Here is an 18,012-nt window from a genome sequence, read left to right as displayed (position 1 = left end):
ATGTGGTATTCCTTTTTTTGTTTTGTTTTGTTTTAATATTTTTTAGATGTTGATAGACCTTTATTTTATTTATTTGTATATGGTGCTGAAAATCGAACCTAGTGCCTCGCACATGCTAGGCAAGTGCTCTACCACTAAGCAAGTGCTCTACCACCCCAGCCTAATATATGTGGTATTCTGATAAATCAGTGTTACATGGTTTATCCTCTGGGGCTATATCCTGGTGTACTGCCTTCTCACGGTGAGCTTTTCTGTAGTCTTTCCACTTCATCCAGATCTAGCATCTGTGTTTCAGTGATATAATTTCTCCTAGCCTCTATACTAGCATACTAATGATGTTGTCTTCCTGATTAAAATATAAATGGCTTACTAAACAGAGCAGATTGGAGATCGTAATTCACATGTAAACTATTTCAGTATTCTAAAATTGAAGAAAAATAAACAGGTAATTCCTTATTTGTTTTTGTCAATTTGAAACATTCAAAAATTGTTCCCAAATGGTCTTATAAGTAGAAATTTTATCCAGGATATTATTGTTGTAATATTCTTAAATAAATTCATGTCTGTATTTACTCAGACTCTATTTGGGGTTGTGTGTGTATGTGTGTGTATATATATATATTTTTTTTTTTCTCCTCATCTAGTGTAAGAAAGGCGTAAGTGACAGAAAGAGCGATGTATTTATGTATATCTTTGTGACTTTTTTTTTTCCCCAGTACTGGAGATTTAACCCAGGGATGCTCTACCATTGAGTCCTTATTATTTTTATTTCGAGACAGGGGTCTTGTTAAGTCACCCAGGCTAGCCTTGAACTTAAGATTCTCCTGCCTCAACCTCCTGATTTGCCGGGATTGCTAGTGTGTACCACCACACCTGGATGTATGACCATTTCAAATACCCTCAACACAACCCCTATTCATCCTAATCCCTCTCCCTGCAGGTTGTAGATGAGCACGAAAGTGTGGAGCAGAGTCGGCGAGCACAAGCTGAGCCCATCAACCTGGATAGTTGTCTCCGTGCTTTCACCAGTGAGGAGGAACTAGGGGAAAATGAGATGTACTACTGTTCCAAGTGTAAGACCCACTGCTTAGCAACGAAAAAGCTGGATCTCTGGAGGCTTCCCCCTATCTTGGTATGTTACAGCCCTAACCTTGAGTGAACAGAGGTCTAATATAAAGGGGGAAAAATCCATTAATGTGAATTTTTGTTATTTTTTAGAATAAGACTTCTCCTATAGCACTGTTTAAAATATTTTCTGTGCAAGTTCTTTTTGTTGAGTACAGAGGTGAATTGTTCTAAAAATATTTAGTAGTTCCTATTCCTGAAAAGCTTACTGCCTAGGAGAGAGAAGTTATATAGGCCAGTAACTGTAATTCAGCACAGTATGAGGAGTGCCACAAGTGGTATAATCTAATGAGTTAAAACTTTGGAAGAGGTTAAAGATACTTCCAGGTCTCTGGAGAGGAGGGGGTGCTTTAGGCTAGCCCTTAGTTGGACTATCGGAGAGTAAACCAACTGGGAGTTTCCATTGCCCACTGAGTTTGGTCACTTGGCTATGGCACACTGCTGAGCTAAATGTGTGTGCACAAGCACGGGAGCTTATGTGTTCTTTTCTTTATATATTCTAGTTGAATAGACACAATCCATCCATGTATTTATTTATTTGTTTGTTTGTTTGTTTGTTTGTTTTTACTTGGTGCTGAGAATCAAACCCATGCTGGGCAAGTGCTCTAACACTGAGCCACAACCCCAGCCCCAACTTATGTGTTCTTTTAGATTTGATTTACTTCTTCTCTCTTCTTTCATATATTAGATTTTCCTTTGGTCCATCAGAAGAGTTTGAAATAACAGATTCATTTAAAAAAGCATTTTCCTGCCAGATGTGGTAACACACACCTATAATGCCAGCTACTCAGGAGGCTGAGGCAGGAGAATCTCAAGTTTTAGGCCAGCCTGGGCAACCTTAGGGAAACCTAATCCCAAGAAAAAAGAAAAAAAGTCTGGGGCTGCAGCTCAGTGGTGGAATGCCCTGAGTTGAATCCTCAGTACTGCTTTAAAAAAAAAAAAAAAAACATGTTTTTCTTATGGGTGGAAGTTGCATCAAATATAACTGTAAAGCCAGGTAAGATGGCACACATTTGTAATCCCAGCAACTTGATATGCAAAACAGGAGGATAGCAAGTTCAAGAGACCAGCCTCAGCAACTTAGCAAGATCCTGTCTTGAAATAAAAAAATAAAAAGGGCTGGGGATGTAACTTACTGGTAAAACACCTCTGGGTTCAATCCCCATTACCAAAAAATAAAAAATAATATATATAAGGTACTAAGGTGTTTTTTTGTTTGCTTTTTGAGGTGCTGGGGATTGAACCTACAGCCTCATGAATGCTAGGCAAGCACTCTACCATTGAGCTAACCCCTAATAATACTAGTATATTTTAACCAGACATTACATATATTTTCTTACTCATGTCTTCATCCTACTATTCTGTGAAATGAATGTAAGTTTTTCTTTCCTTAGACCAGAATAGCTTCCCAGAGAAGGATGCACAAGAAATTGATAGCACTGATTTAGCTAGCTCCAGGAGTGGAAATGAGGGGAAAGGAAGATAAGAGCAGGGAGGGGAAGGCTTGGAAACAAGGTTGGTGGGAAATGGGGAGACTTTTTTTTAATTAAGGTATATTTTGATAATTGTGTATACTCATATAACCATCACATAAAATATATCATGGAGTAAAGACACTTATAAAAAATATTTTCAAGGAACTGGGGTTGTGGCTCAGTGGTAGAACACTCACCTAGACCGTGTGAGGTGCTGGGTTCGATCCTCAGCACAGCATAAAAATAAATAAATAAATAAAGGTATTGTGTCCAACTACAGTTAAAAAATATATATATCAAAAAATATTTTTGAGGTCTTTAAAAAATAATGTTGTTATGTTTATATATTGTTTTCTATCTTTTCATCTCCAGATTATTCACCTTAAACGATTTCAGTTTGTAAACGGTCGATGGATAAAATCACAAAAAATTGTTAAATTTCCTCGTGAAAATTTTGACCCTAGTGCTTTTTTGGTACCAAGAGACCCAGCTCTCTGCCATCGTAAACTACTCACACCCCAGGGGGATGACGTCTCTGAACCAAGGGTTCCAGCAGGAGAGGTAAAGAAAGTAGATGCCCAGAGCTCTGCTGGGGAAGAAGATGTGCTCCTGAGCAAGAGCCCATCCTCACTCAGTGCAAACCTTACAGGGAGCCCAAAAGGTGAGGAGACCTGGGGTGACCTGACAGAGGGACTTTCTTGGGCCCCGTGTACGTTGCATATTTCCCTCTGTCTTCTACTCTGGAGGAGCTACTTGGTGGGATGGGAAGAACCTAAAGAACCTATCTAAAATGAGACTTATCTGTATTTGAACTGTGTGACTTTTTTTTTAAGCTGAATTTAATTTGTTTACTTTTTAAAAATTTTATTTTATTTATTTGTATTTTATGTGGTGCTGAGGATTGAACCCAGTGCCTTACATGTGCCAGGCAAGCACTCTACCACTGAACCACAACTCCAGCCCCTGAGCTGTGTGACTTTTAGCAAAAGATGCATCCTCCCTAAATCTAGTTTCTTATTTGTAAAATGGAGCTAATACCAAGTTCACAGTGTAAGGATTTGAAATACCAACAGTGATGTACTTTATATAATGCTTAATACGTGATAACATGAATGGTAATTTTCATCCTTGTTCCCTTCAAGTAGAAGCTCTCCAAGCGTAGTCTGGGAAACCCACAGGGGTCCCTAAGACCCTTTCAAGAGGTCTCAAGGGTCAAAACTATTTTTTATAAAAATAATACTAAGACAATCTCTGGGTATCTGGATTATCTTTTAAAAATCAACATCTGTACAGATTTAAGGCCAGTCTCAACAACTTAAAAAGGACTGGGGATATAATTCAGTGGTAAAGTGCCCCTGAGTTTAATTAATTCCCACTACCAAAAAATTTTTTGTTAAATATTTATTTTAGGGGCTGGGGATGTGACTCAAGCGGTAGCGCGCTCGTCTGGCATGCGTGCGGCCCAGGTTCAATCCTCAGCACCACATACCAGCAAGATGTTGTGTCCGCCGAGAACTAAATAAAATAAATATTAAAAAATAAATAAATAAATAAATAAATATTTATTTTATAGTTTTCAGTAGACACAATTTTTATGTGGTGCTGAGGATCGAACCCAGGGCCCCACGCATGCCAGGCAAGCCCCCTACTGCTTGAGCCACATCCCCAGCCCCAAAAAAATTTTTTAAAAAATATTTTAAGGGCAGGGGATGTGGCTCAGTAGTTAAGTACTCCTGGTTTCAATCACTGTACATTAAAAAAAAAAAAATCAAGATCTGGGACAAATATGACACAATGGTAAAAAAAATAATAAAACTTGAGTATAAGCACACACTATAGGTCTTAACTGAAATATTGTTGTTAGATGTTAAACTGTATCCTCCAAAAAGATACGTTGAAGTCTTAACTATCATACACAGTCATCCCTTGGTGTGTCCCTGTGAGTTTGGTTCTAGGACCTCACATGGATACCAAAATGTCCCGACCGGCAAAAATCTAGATTCTTCAAGTTCCTTACATAAGATGATGTAGTACTTGCATATATTTCCATATAGTCTGTACATAACCTCCCAGTGTACTTTATTTTTTTTTTAACTTATTTTTATTTTTTGGCGGACACAACATCTTTGTTTGTATGTGATGCTGAGGATTGAACCCGGGCCCCATGCATGCCAGGCGAGCACACTACCGCTTGAGCCACATCCCCAACCCCTCCCAGTGTACTTTAAATAATCTCCAGGTTACTTATAATACCAACACAATGTAAATGCTATGTAAATAGTTGTCATGCTGCATTGTTTTTTGATCTGCAGTAGTTTTAATCTGTGATGTTGATCCTTCAGTTAAGAAAGGCCAAGTGTACATGACTTTATGCTTTCATTCTCTCACAAATGTACAGTGGAGTCAGAGACAGTATATCATGTGAATATTTTGTCACTTTGACAGTGAAAGTGCTTGTGTATTATGTTTTTAAATTCCTTAGTTTTACTTTCTAATATAGGAAATACTAAAAGATAAAATACAAACAAAAAAAAAAAGTGGGTGGGGATGGGAAATTGTGACCATGAAGGTTAAGTCCCACTGCTATACAGGATTTTTATGTGAAGTAGAGAGTTTATCCCTAGTACTGTGCTTAGTAATAGTAAGTACTTAATTAATAGTTATATTTTTTGTCTAATTTTACATAGGAGAGGAAAATGTGTTTATAAAGCTCCTTAGTCTAGTAATTAAATTGTTTTGAACCGAGTGTGACATAAATCACCTTTCATGTACTAAACATTTTCAGGATGTTGCTGTCTAATGTACTGGCTGTATAATAAGAACTAAAGAGTAACCAGTCAGCAGTGGCCAGTCAGGACTCCCCTATGTTTACCTTTTTGTATACATTTGGGATGCTGGCTTCAAAGTTAGCATGTGGTATCTGTCTAACCTTGTGGTATTTGGATTTATGAATCTTTCTTTTATCCCTTTCACAGGTTCACCTTCTTCATCAAGGAAAAGTGGAACCAGCTGTCCCTCCAGCAAAAATAGCAGCCCTAACAGCAGCCCACGGACTTTGGGAAGGAGCAAAGGGAGGCTCCGCCTGCCTCAGATTGGCAGCAAAAATAAATTGTCAAGTAGTAAGGAAAACTTGGATGCCAGCAAAGAGAATGGGGCTGGGCAGATCTGTGAGCTGGCTGATATGTTGAGCAGAGGGCACATACTAGGAGGTAGCCAACCTGAACTGGTCACCCCCCAGGACCACGATGTCACTTTGGCCAATGGATTCCTTTATGAGCATGAGACATGTGGCAATGGCTACAGCAATGGTCAACTTGGAAACCACAGTGAAGAAGACAGCACTGATGACCAAAGAGAAGATACTCATATTAAACCTATTTATAATCTGTATGCAATTTCGGTAAGTAATTTGTTGTGTGGTTTTCAGAGAATAGTTTACACTTTTCAGTGGTTTGTTCACTTATTTTCTTTTGTTAATCACAAGCAGTTTTTCAGCACCTGCTTATTTGCTAGACTTTTGCTTGGTGAAAGCAAAGTTAACAAAGAAATCTTGGCCTTTTGAATAGACTCCAAGGAGCTCAAAGTATGATGCAGGAAATGGTCATGTAATTAGTATAAGTGGAGTCAGAGGTTCAAATTATTCATTATCAAGTGTTTCTAAGGAGTTTTGCTTTCTAAAAAAAAATAATTATAAAATAGTTGTGTTTACCCACACAAAGTTGAGACTTATGACATTTGTTTTCTGCTTTTTGTTTATTGTGTTTTTAGGAAAAAATTAAAAGGTTCCAAAACATTTCCTCTTACCCATCTAATGTTCAATTTTCTTTTGCTCAGATCCTAGTTCTTTGCCCTGGCTGTAGTACTGGTAACTACTGACATATCCCAACTCTCTTCTCTTCTTTAGTGCCATTCAGGAATTCTGGGTGGGGGCCATTACGTCACTTATGCCAAAAACCCAAACTGCAAGTGGTACTGTTACAATGACAGCAGCTGTAAGGTAAATATTCTCAATCTGAATGAAAGTTGGAAACAGAATGTAGTAAATCTGGGGAATATTTCTTGAAAGAATAGACTTTTTCCTCAATAGGAAATAGATATTTCTGTTAGGATCAGTTTATAAATGTTGTCAGTATTAAGGGACCAAAGGGGATATGCAGAGTGGAGAATGAAAATGTGAATAGTGAGGAAAAAGGAGGTATTAGATAATAAGAAAAAAATTCCAATCTTTGGAGGATGGAGGGGTTGTTTTATTTTCATTTTCTTTTGTTTTGTTTTTACAATGTTGGGAATTAAACCTACCTGGGGCTTTGCACATGCTAGGCAAGCACTCTACCACTGAGCTACATTCCCCAGCTCCAATATTTTGAACTACTAAAATTTGAAGGCATTTTAGGTCATTCCTTTGACCTGTCTTTGGTTATAATATTTTCCCAAAACAAAAATTGAAGATAATGGTACTCATTTTCAATGCAGATAAGAGATAGTTGACATATTAAATTAATTGGAATCGACCAGGTTAAGTAATTAAAGAGGGTTATTCATCCTTTCCCTGACAAGGATTAAGACCCAGCACGGTGATGGCTTTTTTTTATTAAAGGCTTTTCTTACCCCTTCAGGAACTTCACCCTGATGAAATTGACACCGACTCTGCCTACATTCTTTTCTATGAGCAGCAGGGGATAGACTATGCACAATTTCTGCCAAAGATTGATGGTAAAAAGATGGCAGACACAAGCAGCATGGATGAAGACTTTGAGTCCGATTACAAAAAGTACTGTGTGTTACAGTAAAGCTACCACTCTGGCTGCTAGACAGGCTGGTGGTGAGGGAGATGACTCCTTGTAGCTGACATTTGGCAAAAGCATCGCTGAAAGGCAAGCTAAATGTAGTTATTTTATCCTGTGACCCTGAAGCACAAAATAAAAATCCTAATTAAAATAGCAGTTAACTTTAAGAGTAGTAATAATTTTGTTTTGAAGTCTCTCACAAGCTCTTCAAGAACTTTCAGGCAGATCCCACCATTAGCCTGTAAACAAAAGGGTTTGGCACCAACTACCTGGGACCAAATAAGAATTCAATTGTGCTTGTCCAGATATGAACAAACTTGTAGTGAGTATAGAGTTTACCAATAGTCATAATAATATACTAAGGATTTCCTTGGAGTCAAAGTAAAAAAAAAAAAAATTATAGTGTTGTCTAGGGACGACATGATATGCTACCTCCTTTTTCCTGAAGTTTTACTCTATTATATTGACAAGATGGAGAAAGCAAGATCCTATAGGTGTGCAAGTGATTCTTACAGCAAAGATGCAGATTTTTCAATTTATTTTTTAAACCATTTCCCTACTCTTCCCTTTCTTTTTGTTTTTGTTGTTGTGTTTGTGTTTGAGACACAACCAGTCACTGTTGGCAGAAGCATATAGTGGTCAGGCTTAGAGGGAGAATCCCTTAAAACTATGTGCCTTCTACCCAGGGTCTTTGTTGGGAGACCCAGTAGAAAGAAAAAGCATCCTGGGAAATCCATCTAAAGTGGCCCTCCCGATAGAGGCACCTTACTTTTAGGATACTTGAAGTGTCCTCAAAAATGTGTATCTGCTGAGTGTAGCAGGGTAGTTGCCAGTAATTGCACCATCAAACCATGCATGTGTTGCACAAAGAGCTTCTAGGAAGGTAAGTGGCATCAGAGCTAGATGGTGTTTCACATTAGTGCTTGTTTTGTTCTTTGTTTCTTTGTTTTGCACTTTAAAAAAAAAAAAGAAAAAGAAAACAAAATACATGCAAACAAACATACTTGTATTTTGATGGCTCTAAGGGCTATAAATTAACTTGACTGGGGTATTTTCCCCCCATCATATTGTATTTTAAAGAAAAAACACATAATACATCCCAAATATTGATAGTTCATAAGTATTTTTTATGAAATTGGTGGGTTTAGGAAGTAAACTTCTGTTTTATTTGCATGTCCATTTTATTTTGTTTTTGAGTACTTGTCCCCCCCCCCCTTTTTTTTTTTGCACTAGTCATCAAAAGTCATTTATTTACTGACTTCATTTTTTCCTCTGATTACTCAAGACTGGAACAAAGTATACATGTTATTTATTTCTGGAAGCATTTTTTAAACTCTTTTTTTTTAATATATATTCAAAGAAAATGCAACTGCTTATTTTTGATCTTTTTAAAAATTTATTAAGACCCTAAACCTTGATTCTCATTTACTGTCAAATTTTATTACCCTTCCTTGTTTACACACAGTAAATACCAATGTATTTAAGCATTTGTGTTCTGATATCTGAGGCCAGTAACTACCTAGTTCTTCTCAGAGCATTTGGAAAAGTTGTCTTAAATGGCTAAAAATAAGTCTATAATTGCAAGTAGGAAGGAATGACCTAAATGATACAATAAAGTCAGATAAAATGCATACTTTATAGTTTCAAGATTTTCCATTCCTACCTGGACAAGCCCCATGAAAAAAAGTAGAAGTTTTAAATAATTTCTTTACCGGTGTTTTATTTAAGCAGGTAGCACAATCTACTAATGTTTGATCTGTGTTTGTTATATTGGTTGTAATTAATTTTTTTAATTCATGAACTAGCAGAAAATTTATTAAATTAACTATTAACTACATTCACCTTGTAAATTCCTGTATAAAACTTGTTGACAATGCACTGACTTTAGAAACATGTACATAAATAGAGTGTAAATAAAATAGTGTTGATGTACTGAAATATGAACTGTATAAAAAAGTATTGGTAATTGTATATGGAGTGTACCTGTTTCTCTGTAACTATTATCCAAACAAATTAAAACTGTGGATGCCCATGTGCTGTTTTTCCTCACAGAAGTAAACACAAAAAGTCAACTTCTTCAGGCTTTTTCTCTGTGACCCTGTTTTAAGTCCCCTATTTGAATACCTTTCTGACTTACAGAATGGATGCTCCACCTCTGAGAGCAATAATAGGCTGAATTTGATTTAAACATGGCTCACATCCCTTTTAGAAACTTATTCAGAAGACATTGAAGGGAGAAGGGGGTAGAAAGCTGGTTGTGGGGGAGTTCCCACAATAGTTTTCATGCTCATTAGGAGATGAGGTGAAGAAGAAATTGTTTGTATCATGCCGTGAAATACCCCTAGTTCCTAGAGGGCACTGAGAAACAAGGGATGTGCTTGGTGACCTGGGAGGTATCCAAGGAGGCAGTTGGCAAGAGTTCATAACAAATGAAGATTTAGAGGGGGCTGGGGATGTGGCTCAAGCAGTAGCGTGCTCGCCTGGCATGTGTGCGGCCCGGGTTCGATCCTCAGCACCACATACAAAGATGTTGTGTCTGCTGAAAACTGAAAAATAAATATTAAAAAAAAAATGAAGATTTAGAGCTTCAAGTCTTTCACCCTCTAGTAGTTTTATTTACCTGTAAAATCAGATTACTTAGGCTTCTAAGAAGTAAATGAAGTATATAAATGTCTGGCACAGTGGTTTGTGGGTTTTTTGTTTGTTTGTTTGGGGGGAGGAGGGATTGAACCCAGGGCCTTTTGCATGTGATGCAAGCACTCTACCAATTGAGTTATATCCCCAGCCCTGGCACAGTTTCTTGGGGTGCTTAGTGAATGTAAATTCCTATTCCCATGCATTAGATTCAGTCTTGTTTTTACAAAGAATTTAAAAACTCCCTTGCTCTGCTAAAACCAAAACATTTTAATAGCTCTCTTCTCACATTCTTAAAAAATGGGAATACACATTAAAAATATATAAAATGAAAAGCTGAATCGGCAGCAATGGCAGCTTGTTCAAGGAAAGAAACAAGTAGAAAATGGGTATCCAAAGAGCCCATAAAAATGAAGCAGAGCTCTGAAAGTACTGGTATGTCTTCCTCTCTCTTCAAATTACAGCCTTGGAAGGAAGGACCAGCTTATGGAGATGAACAAGCATTTTGTTTCTAGTTTCTGAATAGTCTTATAAGCTGAGAATGGTCTTCAGCCTTCCTGCCTCTGGCTGAGTGGTGATTCTGTGTTGAGTCTTTTCACCACTTGGTGGCATTACTTGCTGAGACTACTTTCTTAGAAATACCATTGAATTGGAGCAAGTACACGATTTGCCATATTTTTCCTGTGTATTTTAATGATCGAATGTATAACTTGAAGAGTCAGGGATCCCAGATTTCCTTGTGATATAAAAATAGTTTCCTTAGTAGTAAAATCATAATGTCAGAAATAAACACATTTTTATGATCAGAGGCCTATACAGAATGAGGAAAAAGAGGCCATCTTTGGGTTTGCCACACTTCTGACCAGTGGGAGGCAAGATAGCAGATAAGAGTGCAGAAGAGACTAACCCAGGCCTAAAGGGACTACTTGAAGAATAAAGTTTAAGACCATGGATGAGAGTAGGGAGTGGTGGGGACATACCCATTTAAAGCTCCATCTGATTATTGCCATGGGCCATGGAAGAATGTGAGCCCCAATGTTAGTCAGATCTCCCTCCACCAAAGAGCAGTCAGAAATCCAGATACTAATTAAAGTTTCCAATTTAGAAATGTTCATAGTTAATTTGGAACATAGGCACTTGAAATTGAACCCCAAGTCTTGCATATTCACACTATGATTTGAGATTTCATTTTTTAAAATTTTAAACATTGTACTGTTGAAATAAAAAATTTATTTGCAAGCAGAAAATGGTGACACAGGCCTATAGTCCCAGCATGTGAGGCTTAGGTGAGAGAGCTGCTTGACCAGCCTACGCAACATAGACCCCCCATCTCAAAGAAAAGAAAAAGAAACTTATTTGCAAGCCAGGTACAAGCCCTCTAGTGAGTAGAAAGATCTTTCTTTGACCCATTTAAATAAGAAGTCAGATTTACAGCTCTGCTATTAAAACAGCTGTGAACAAATTCCTTAGACCCTCAAATGTCTTGTACCCACCAGGGATACCACGTTATTTCCAAAAGTTAATAAAAGGAGTAGATCTTGTATATGAATAGGCACAGCTTGGCAACTCTTCATTAGTGAAATAAATACTCTTCCCCTGCTTAAGCAGTACATAAATATATAATGTAGTAATAATGTTTTTTGTTTGTTTGTTTTTATGGTGTTGGGGATTGAACCCAGGGCCTTGTGAATGCCAGGAAGGCACTCTGCCAACTGAGCTATATCTCTAGCCCAGTAATAATGTTTTGATCATACTCTTTACTTCTCCAGAAATGTAAGCTAATCAATATGTGAATACCTACCATGTACAGTGGCATGTGCTAAGGTTCTCTGGGGTGCAGCCATTCACAGCTCCTCAGAAGAGATTCTTTTGCAGCCTTTTTGCAGCAGTCATTTATGGGAACCTCTGCTCCAGGGAATGAATCACTGTTTCCAGTCAATTTTTAAAGATGAATTCAAGTACGTACGTATGTAAGGAGGAGTGATAGTAATAACCAAAAGCTCCCTAGGCATAATTGTCTGATGAAGCACTTATTGAAGACATCAGATAGATAGTAGGATGTTGACAAAGTACCTAGGGTTATATAACTAAGTGGAAAAAGGAAGTGAGCTGTTCCATGAAAGCAAGATCAGAATTAATATTGTCAGAAGCTTGGAGAGTGGCGGGCTGGGGATATAGCTGAGTTGGTAGAGTGCTTGCCTCACATGCACAAGGCCCCTGGGTTCAATCCCCAGTACACCACACACACACACAAAAAAAAAAAAAAGCATGGAGAACAGTATAGACAGAGAAAAGAGCAGGGACAAGATCCAGGTGGTGCATTCCAGAGGCAACATAGACCTATTTTTCTCCCCCTCTCTGCACCAGAGATCAAACCCAGGGGTGTTCTACTACTGACCTACACCCCAGCCCTTGTTATTTTGAGATGGGGCCTAGCTAAAGTTGCCCAGACTAGCCTTAGCATCCCAAGTAGCTGAGATTACAGGTAGGTTACAGGTGTGCCACTACACCTAGCTAAAATTTCTCTTTTTTATACAATCCACTTGTGCTGCAATTTTTCTTGATAATGAACTTTTTTGACATTGACACAAGCCCAAGAGAAACTCATCAATGGGCACTAGATTTTAAAATACTCCAAGATCAAGGTAGAGACAAAAGAAAAATATGGTCAGGTAGGAGGGGAAGAAAAACTGGAAGAGGTCTGAAAAGGAAGAAGGTGTGTGAGGAAGAGTAGTGCAATCACAGCAGAGTGTGGCCCAGGAAGAAGACCCTGGGTGGCTGAGGTATCTGAGGTCCATGGAGGTAGAAGTCAGGGCTCCTCTGCTACTAGGAGAGGAGCCCTCCATTCCCATCCACTGAAATTACCAATTGAGCAGAAAGAAAGGGACTTGCATACTGGGGGTCAACAGGGAGCCTAGTGGAATGGAGTAGGAGGCTATAGAAGTATCAAGTTCAGAGCAGGCATTTTAGCAGGATAGAAAGCAGTGGTCTAGAAGTCAATCCACAATCTTTGCTCCATGCCTTACAGAATTGTGACTGTGACAGGCCACTTGCCTCCTCTTCACCTCAGTTCCTCTTCTGAATTGTGGTGGAGTTGCATTAGGTCAGTGGTCTTCGGTTATTTTGAACCATCATTGGAACCAGGCCCTTCCAATCATATCTTCTAGAGCAGATGAAGTTGGAATTGCCCAGGTTGAAGTGAAGGTGGGAAATGCAGTGCTGTCTTTGCAATCTCCATAGTTAAGCATTTAGAAAGTCATACAGTGCTCCAGCAGTGCCTGATGAGCCCTTGGAGAATGGTCCCTAGCAAGAGGGCTTGGTAGCTCTCCCAGTAGAGCTGGAAATCATGGTAGCCACAGGGTGGACCTTTCCAAAGGCCTTTTGCTTCTCTCCATATTTCTGGGTAAGAGGGGGAAGCCATCCAACTAGGGTGAAGGCCAGTCAATCTCCCTCCCTGTAGAGACCACAGGTAATACCTGGAGCAGCCAGCCTACTGCCTGGCAGCTGTCCTAGAGACTGGGCATCTGTAGGGAGCCAGCCCCAGGGCCTGTGACCTTTAATTATTGTGCCAGCAGGAGAAAGTTGCTGCTACCACTCCTTGTTTGCAGAGCTCCCTGTGGCTTGGAGCTGCAAATAAACATCCTGTCACTTGCTGAGAGAGGGGGAAAGGGAGAGGCCTGAGTTTATTGCTCATTCATCAAATGTTTATTATGGAGTATCTATTATGTGGCTTTAAAGATAATCCTGATATTGGAAGTGGAAGAAAAGGAGGACACTTAGACACTTAATGAACTTCTATTGCCAGACCCCATAGCACTTTGAGGGATGCATTATCATCCCTTTTTATGGATAATGAATATGAAACCTAATGACATCAAGTCATTTGCCCAAGGTATCACTCAAAAGGAATGTTTCAGAGCTGGATTCAAACCTAGGTTAGATTCAAACCCAGCTGCTGCTTTACTACCCTGTCTCCCCTTGAACTGAAGTCTGTTCTACCACTTCGCAACTCCTGGCAAGATAGTCACCCTGAGCCTGACCAACTCAAGATATGAGAGTCACCATGACCCTGACCAACATACAATGTTGCAATAAGCACTAAGAAAAAATGAATGTGAAACCTTACAATCAATAGCACTTGTGCCACCTCTCAGTATGTTTATGTAAGGAGAGAAAGCAGCTCCTTCTGTTTCAGGAACGTGAAACTCTCAATCACAGAGAGCCATACAGAGACTGATGGAGACTGACATCCTACATTTATTCTCTCTGCCTCGGATGGCCCAAAGACCTTAGTTGAAAAGAAGGAGGAAGGTAAGAGAATAGGTAGAGAATTCAGGAGAGGAAAAGAGAAAGGATTCTGGGTTGGATAAAGTCCCCTACCTCCTCACTGGACTCTGGAGTGTCTGGTAGCATCTTAACAGAGATCTCCAGGGGTGTGATCTATTCAGAGGCAGCATGGGAAAGAAGGTTTGAATGTGCTCTTCTGGGGAAGGCAGCACCCCTCTGGCCCCCTGCCAGAACAGGCTACCTGGTAATGCTTAACCCACTGAAGACAATGCCTTCTTCTTCAACTAGAGCCCTTTCCTTCCTGGCCTTTCCTGAGAAGGGAGAGAACAATTGAGCCTGACTATTAATCCAGGTGTTTGTATTCTGCGCAGCCTGGGCTCTGAACCAAATACCACATGTCCATCCGGCCATCATGGCAGGTCCATCGCACAGCAGGCCAATTTCCCAGCTGTCTGCACCCATTCAATCCTGAGTCTGCTCAGTCCCAAATAGACAGCCCATTGTCGTTTCTCCTGGATTTAAAGCCCAACTTTGGTTTTCTGATCCTTTCCCCTGAAGGTAAGGGAAACATTAGACCTATCAATCCAAAATTCTGATATATATGAAAAAAGAAGAAAAAGAAGAAACCAATCATGCCTAATGAGGACTCTGGGGAAATAGCCAGGGTAAATTTGGAGAAAAATCCAAACTCCGTAATTGACATGAAAATAGACTTTGTGGCCTCGAACCTGCCACACAGCCCCGTAATCCCCCTCCAGAAGCGGCAGCGTGGGCACCATGCCTGCAAAGGCTTGGATGAGACATTCCATCTGTAATAGTATTTGCATTGGTCATTTGTGCTCCGCTAGAACTCAGGCCAGATTCAGCCCCATTCCCTAAATCATCACCAAATTCCAAGCAATACCACTCCATGAATCTGCTTCTATGTTGTGTCATCCCAGCCACAATGAAAGGCCATGGAACCAGCCACTTACTGTAATATTGTAATGACTCAGATTCCATTGAAACCTACCCTAACCCCCTGCAAAGTCCTATTCTCCTTCTAAATATTGATGGCAGCCTCCAGAAGGTATCTCAAATGTGCTCCTAAATGGATTCTTTTAGCTGCCATGTGGTATGTCAGCTGGGAAGGACCACCTGATCTTCTGGGTACCCTCACCCAACACCACCATCACTGCCTCCTCTAGATATCACCTCACAGACTGAGTGCCTCATACTCTACTACAGTGTATCCAAAGCAGAGACGCTTGTCTCCTGTTTGTTTTAGTGAAATCACCCTTTACAGTTTCATGTGTATTAGCCTGTTTTTTTGTTACTATAATGAAAAACCTGAGGCAGGCTACTTTATAAAGAAGATATTTATTTTGGTTCATAGTTCTTGAAGTGCAAGGTTGAGGCACATCTGGTGATGGCTTTGTCTTTTCTTTCTTTCTTTTTTTTTTTTTTTATTTCCAATGCTGGGATCTAACCAAAGTCCTTGAGCATGCTAACCAAGTGGTGAGGGTTTTCCTCCTGATAAATTCCCTAGGTAGTGTAGAGACAGATCCATGTATGTGTGTGTGTGTGTGTGTGTGTGTGTGCGTGTGCTGTTCTCTCCCTCATCTTAAAAATCCACCAGTATTCAATCACAAGGTTTCTCCCTAATGAACTTATCTAATCCTAATTATCTTTCAAAAGCCCATTTCTAAACACCATAGCCAGGTTAAATTTGTATGCTCTTTCCCCCCCTCCTTTTGATTACTGGGGATTGAACCCAGGGATGTTCTTTCTATCAATGAGCTACACCCCCAGCCCTTTTTTTATTTTGAGAATGGGTCACACCAAATTGCCCAAGCTGGGCTTAATAAACTTGTGATCCTCCTGCCTCAGCCTTCTAGGTTCCTGGGTCTGCAGGCATGGACAACACATCCTCTTACTACCTCACAATTGAGATTAAATTTCAACACAAGAACTCTTATGGAACACACTCAAACCATACCCATTCTGTAGCACTACAGTACGACGTCCATTCTCCTGAAAACCCCAGCGTGACCCCCAAGGACTGCTTGATAAGTGCCACACAAACCCCAAATGTCTCTTCCCACACAACTCTGAAGATTGATTTGGACCCAGAAGGTAGACCCCGGCGAGTTTGCCCAGCGGCACTCCAAGCAGCTTTTGAAGTGGCTATGGCTCACATGGCCCCTCAGCTTACGCTGAGCAAAACCCCAGTTTGAAGCAGACACATTGAGGTGGGGGACCGTAGAAGAAAAGAATTAAGCACCTCACATACCCAAGCCCCTCATGTGGATTGAGCTGTTCAAATTGTAACAAAACCAGGTCTATTGTGTCAGCCACTGGAGGAAAGTTGGCAAAAATAGAGCTAAGAAAACCAGGTTTATCTCTCAGGATTGCCCAATGGGCAAGGTAAATATTTAGCCTCAGCCCTGGAAAGATGCCTAGTAATTCCATTCTTTCATTTTTTCTTTTACTCATTCATCCTGCAAGTATTTGCTGCCTGCCCCACACTGTGTGGCCAAGGTTGACCTAGGCACTTTGGTACTCTGATGGCTCAGGGTAATCTTTCCTCAGGGAGTCCTGGTGGGGGAGAGGAGGAGAAGCAGAGGCCAGGGAGGGCATCACAAGGGAGGCAACTTTTTTGTTTTTATTTTTGCTACTAGGGATTGAACCCAGGGGTGCTTAACCACTGAGCTACATCCCCCACCTTTTTTTGTATTCTATTTAGAGACAGGGTCTCACTGAGTTGCTTAGGGCTTCACTAAGTTACTGAGGCTGGCTTTGAACACGTGATCCTCCTGCCTCAGCCTCCCAAATTGCTGGGATTACAGGTGTGCACCACCATGCCCGGCTGGGAGGCAACTTTTAAACTGGGTCTTGGTGGATATGTAACCATCACCTTCACTGTTGAAACCAAGACAGGCATGGGGGGAGGGGAGGAGAGCATATAGACCGGGGAACCTCTGACTGGCCTACATCCCAGCTTCCCTGTGAGTACTCCTAAGAAGAACTTTCAGGCCAGACGCAGTTGAAGGGAAGCAGCAAGGGTATGCAGATCTGGATGAAATTCCCCTTTGGCTACTCCTTGGCCTGCAAGGGGTATGTTCCTTTACCCCTCTGAGTCTCAGGTCCCTCAGAAAAATGGCCGAGTCTAGTGATTCTAAGTGAGTGGGCTAGAGCTTCAAAATATCCAAGTTCAAATCTTGGTTCTATGTCAGTTGTGTGTCTTGTGCATTTCTTTTCCCTCAACAGAAAATGGGAAAAGTAGAGATATTCATCTCAGAACGTTATTGTATAGATATAGTATACTTATTGTATAGATCTAAAGCATTTTGATTAACTTTACCTGCATAAATATTAGCCATTATTGTTGTACTGTTGTTCTTTGTATAGCAGAGGGAATGGAACGGTCTACCTGGTTTCCTTCCAAGCCCACAGTATTGCTGGTGACCCTGCTGTGTTCTGTGTCATGCTGGGATAGGTTCCCCAGGAAACTAGTGGAGTTTAATATGCAGTTTGTTTTGTTTTTAATATTTTTAATTGTTGATGGACACAATACCTTTATTTTTATTTATTTATCTTTATGTGGTGCTGAGGACTGAACACAGTACCTCACAAATGCCAGGCAAGTTCTCTACCACTGAGCTACAACGCCAGCCCTTGTTTGGTTTTTGTTACCGGGAACTGAACTCAGAGGCACTCGACCA

At 40.1% G+C, this 18,012-nt stretch overlaps 1 protein-coding gene across 1 annotated transcript in view; it reads left to right on the top strand.

The window, feature by feature from the left end:
* Usp32 (ubiquitin specific peptidase 32) overlaps positions 1-9,462 on the top strand; it is a 171,482-nt gene extending 162,020 nt beyond the window's left edge. Inside the window, exons 30-34 of the mRNA XM_026398002.2 lie at positions 941-1,132; positions 2,973-3,261; positions 5,576-6,000; positions 6,505-6,597; positions 7,217-9,462. Of these exons, the coding sequence (XP_026253787.1) occupies positions 941-1,132; positions 2,973-3,261; positions 5,576-6,000; positions 6,505-6,597; positions 7,217-7,390 (1,173 nt within the window). The 3' untranslated portion in view covers positions 7,391-9,462. The remainder of the gene's footprint in view (positions 1-940; positions 1,133-2,972; positions 3,262-5,575; positions 6,001-6,504; positions 6,598-7,216) is intronic.
* Positions 9,463-18,012: the final 8,550 nt, after the last annotated feature.

This window comes from Urocitellus parryii, chromosome 7 (genome assembly GCF_045843805.1).
Source record: "Urocitellus parryii isolate mUroPar1 chromosome 7, mUroPar1.hap1, whole genome shotgun sequence".
NCBI lineage: Eukaryota > Metazoa > Chordata > Mammalia > Rodentia > Sciuridae > Urocitellus > Urocitellus parryii.
The sequence above is the reverse complement of the archived record's forward strand: the minus strand, read 5'-3'. Positions and strand labels throughout refer to the sequence as shown.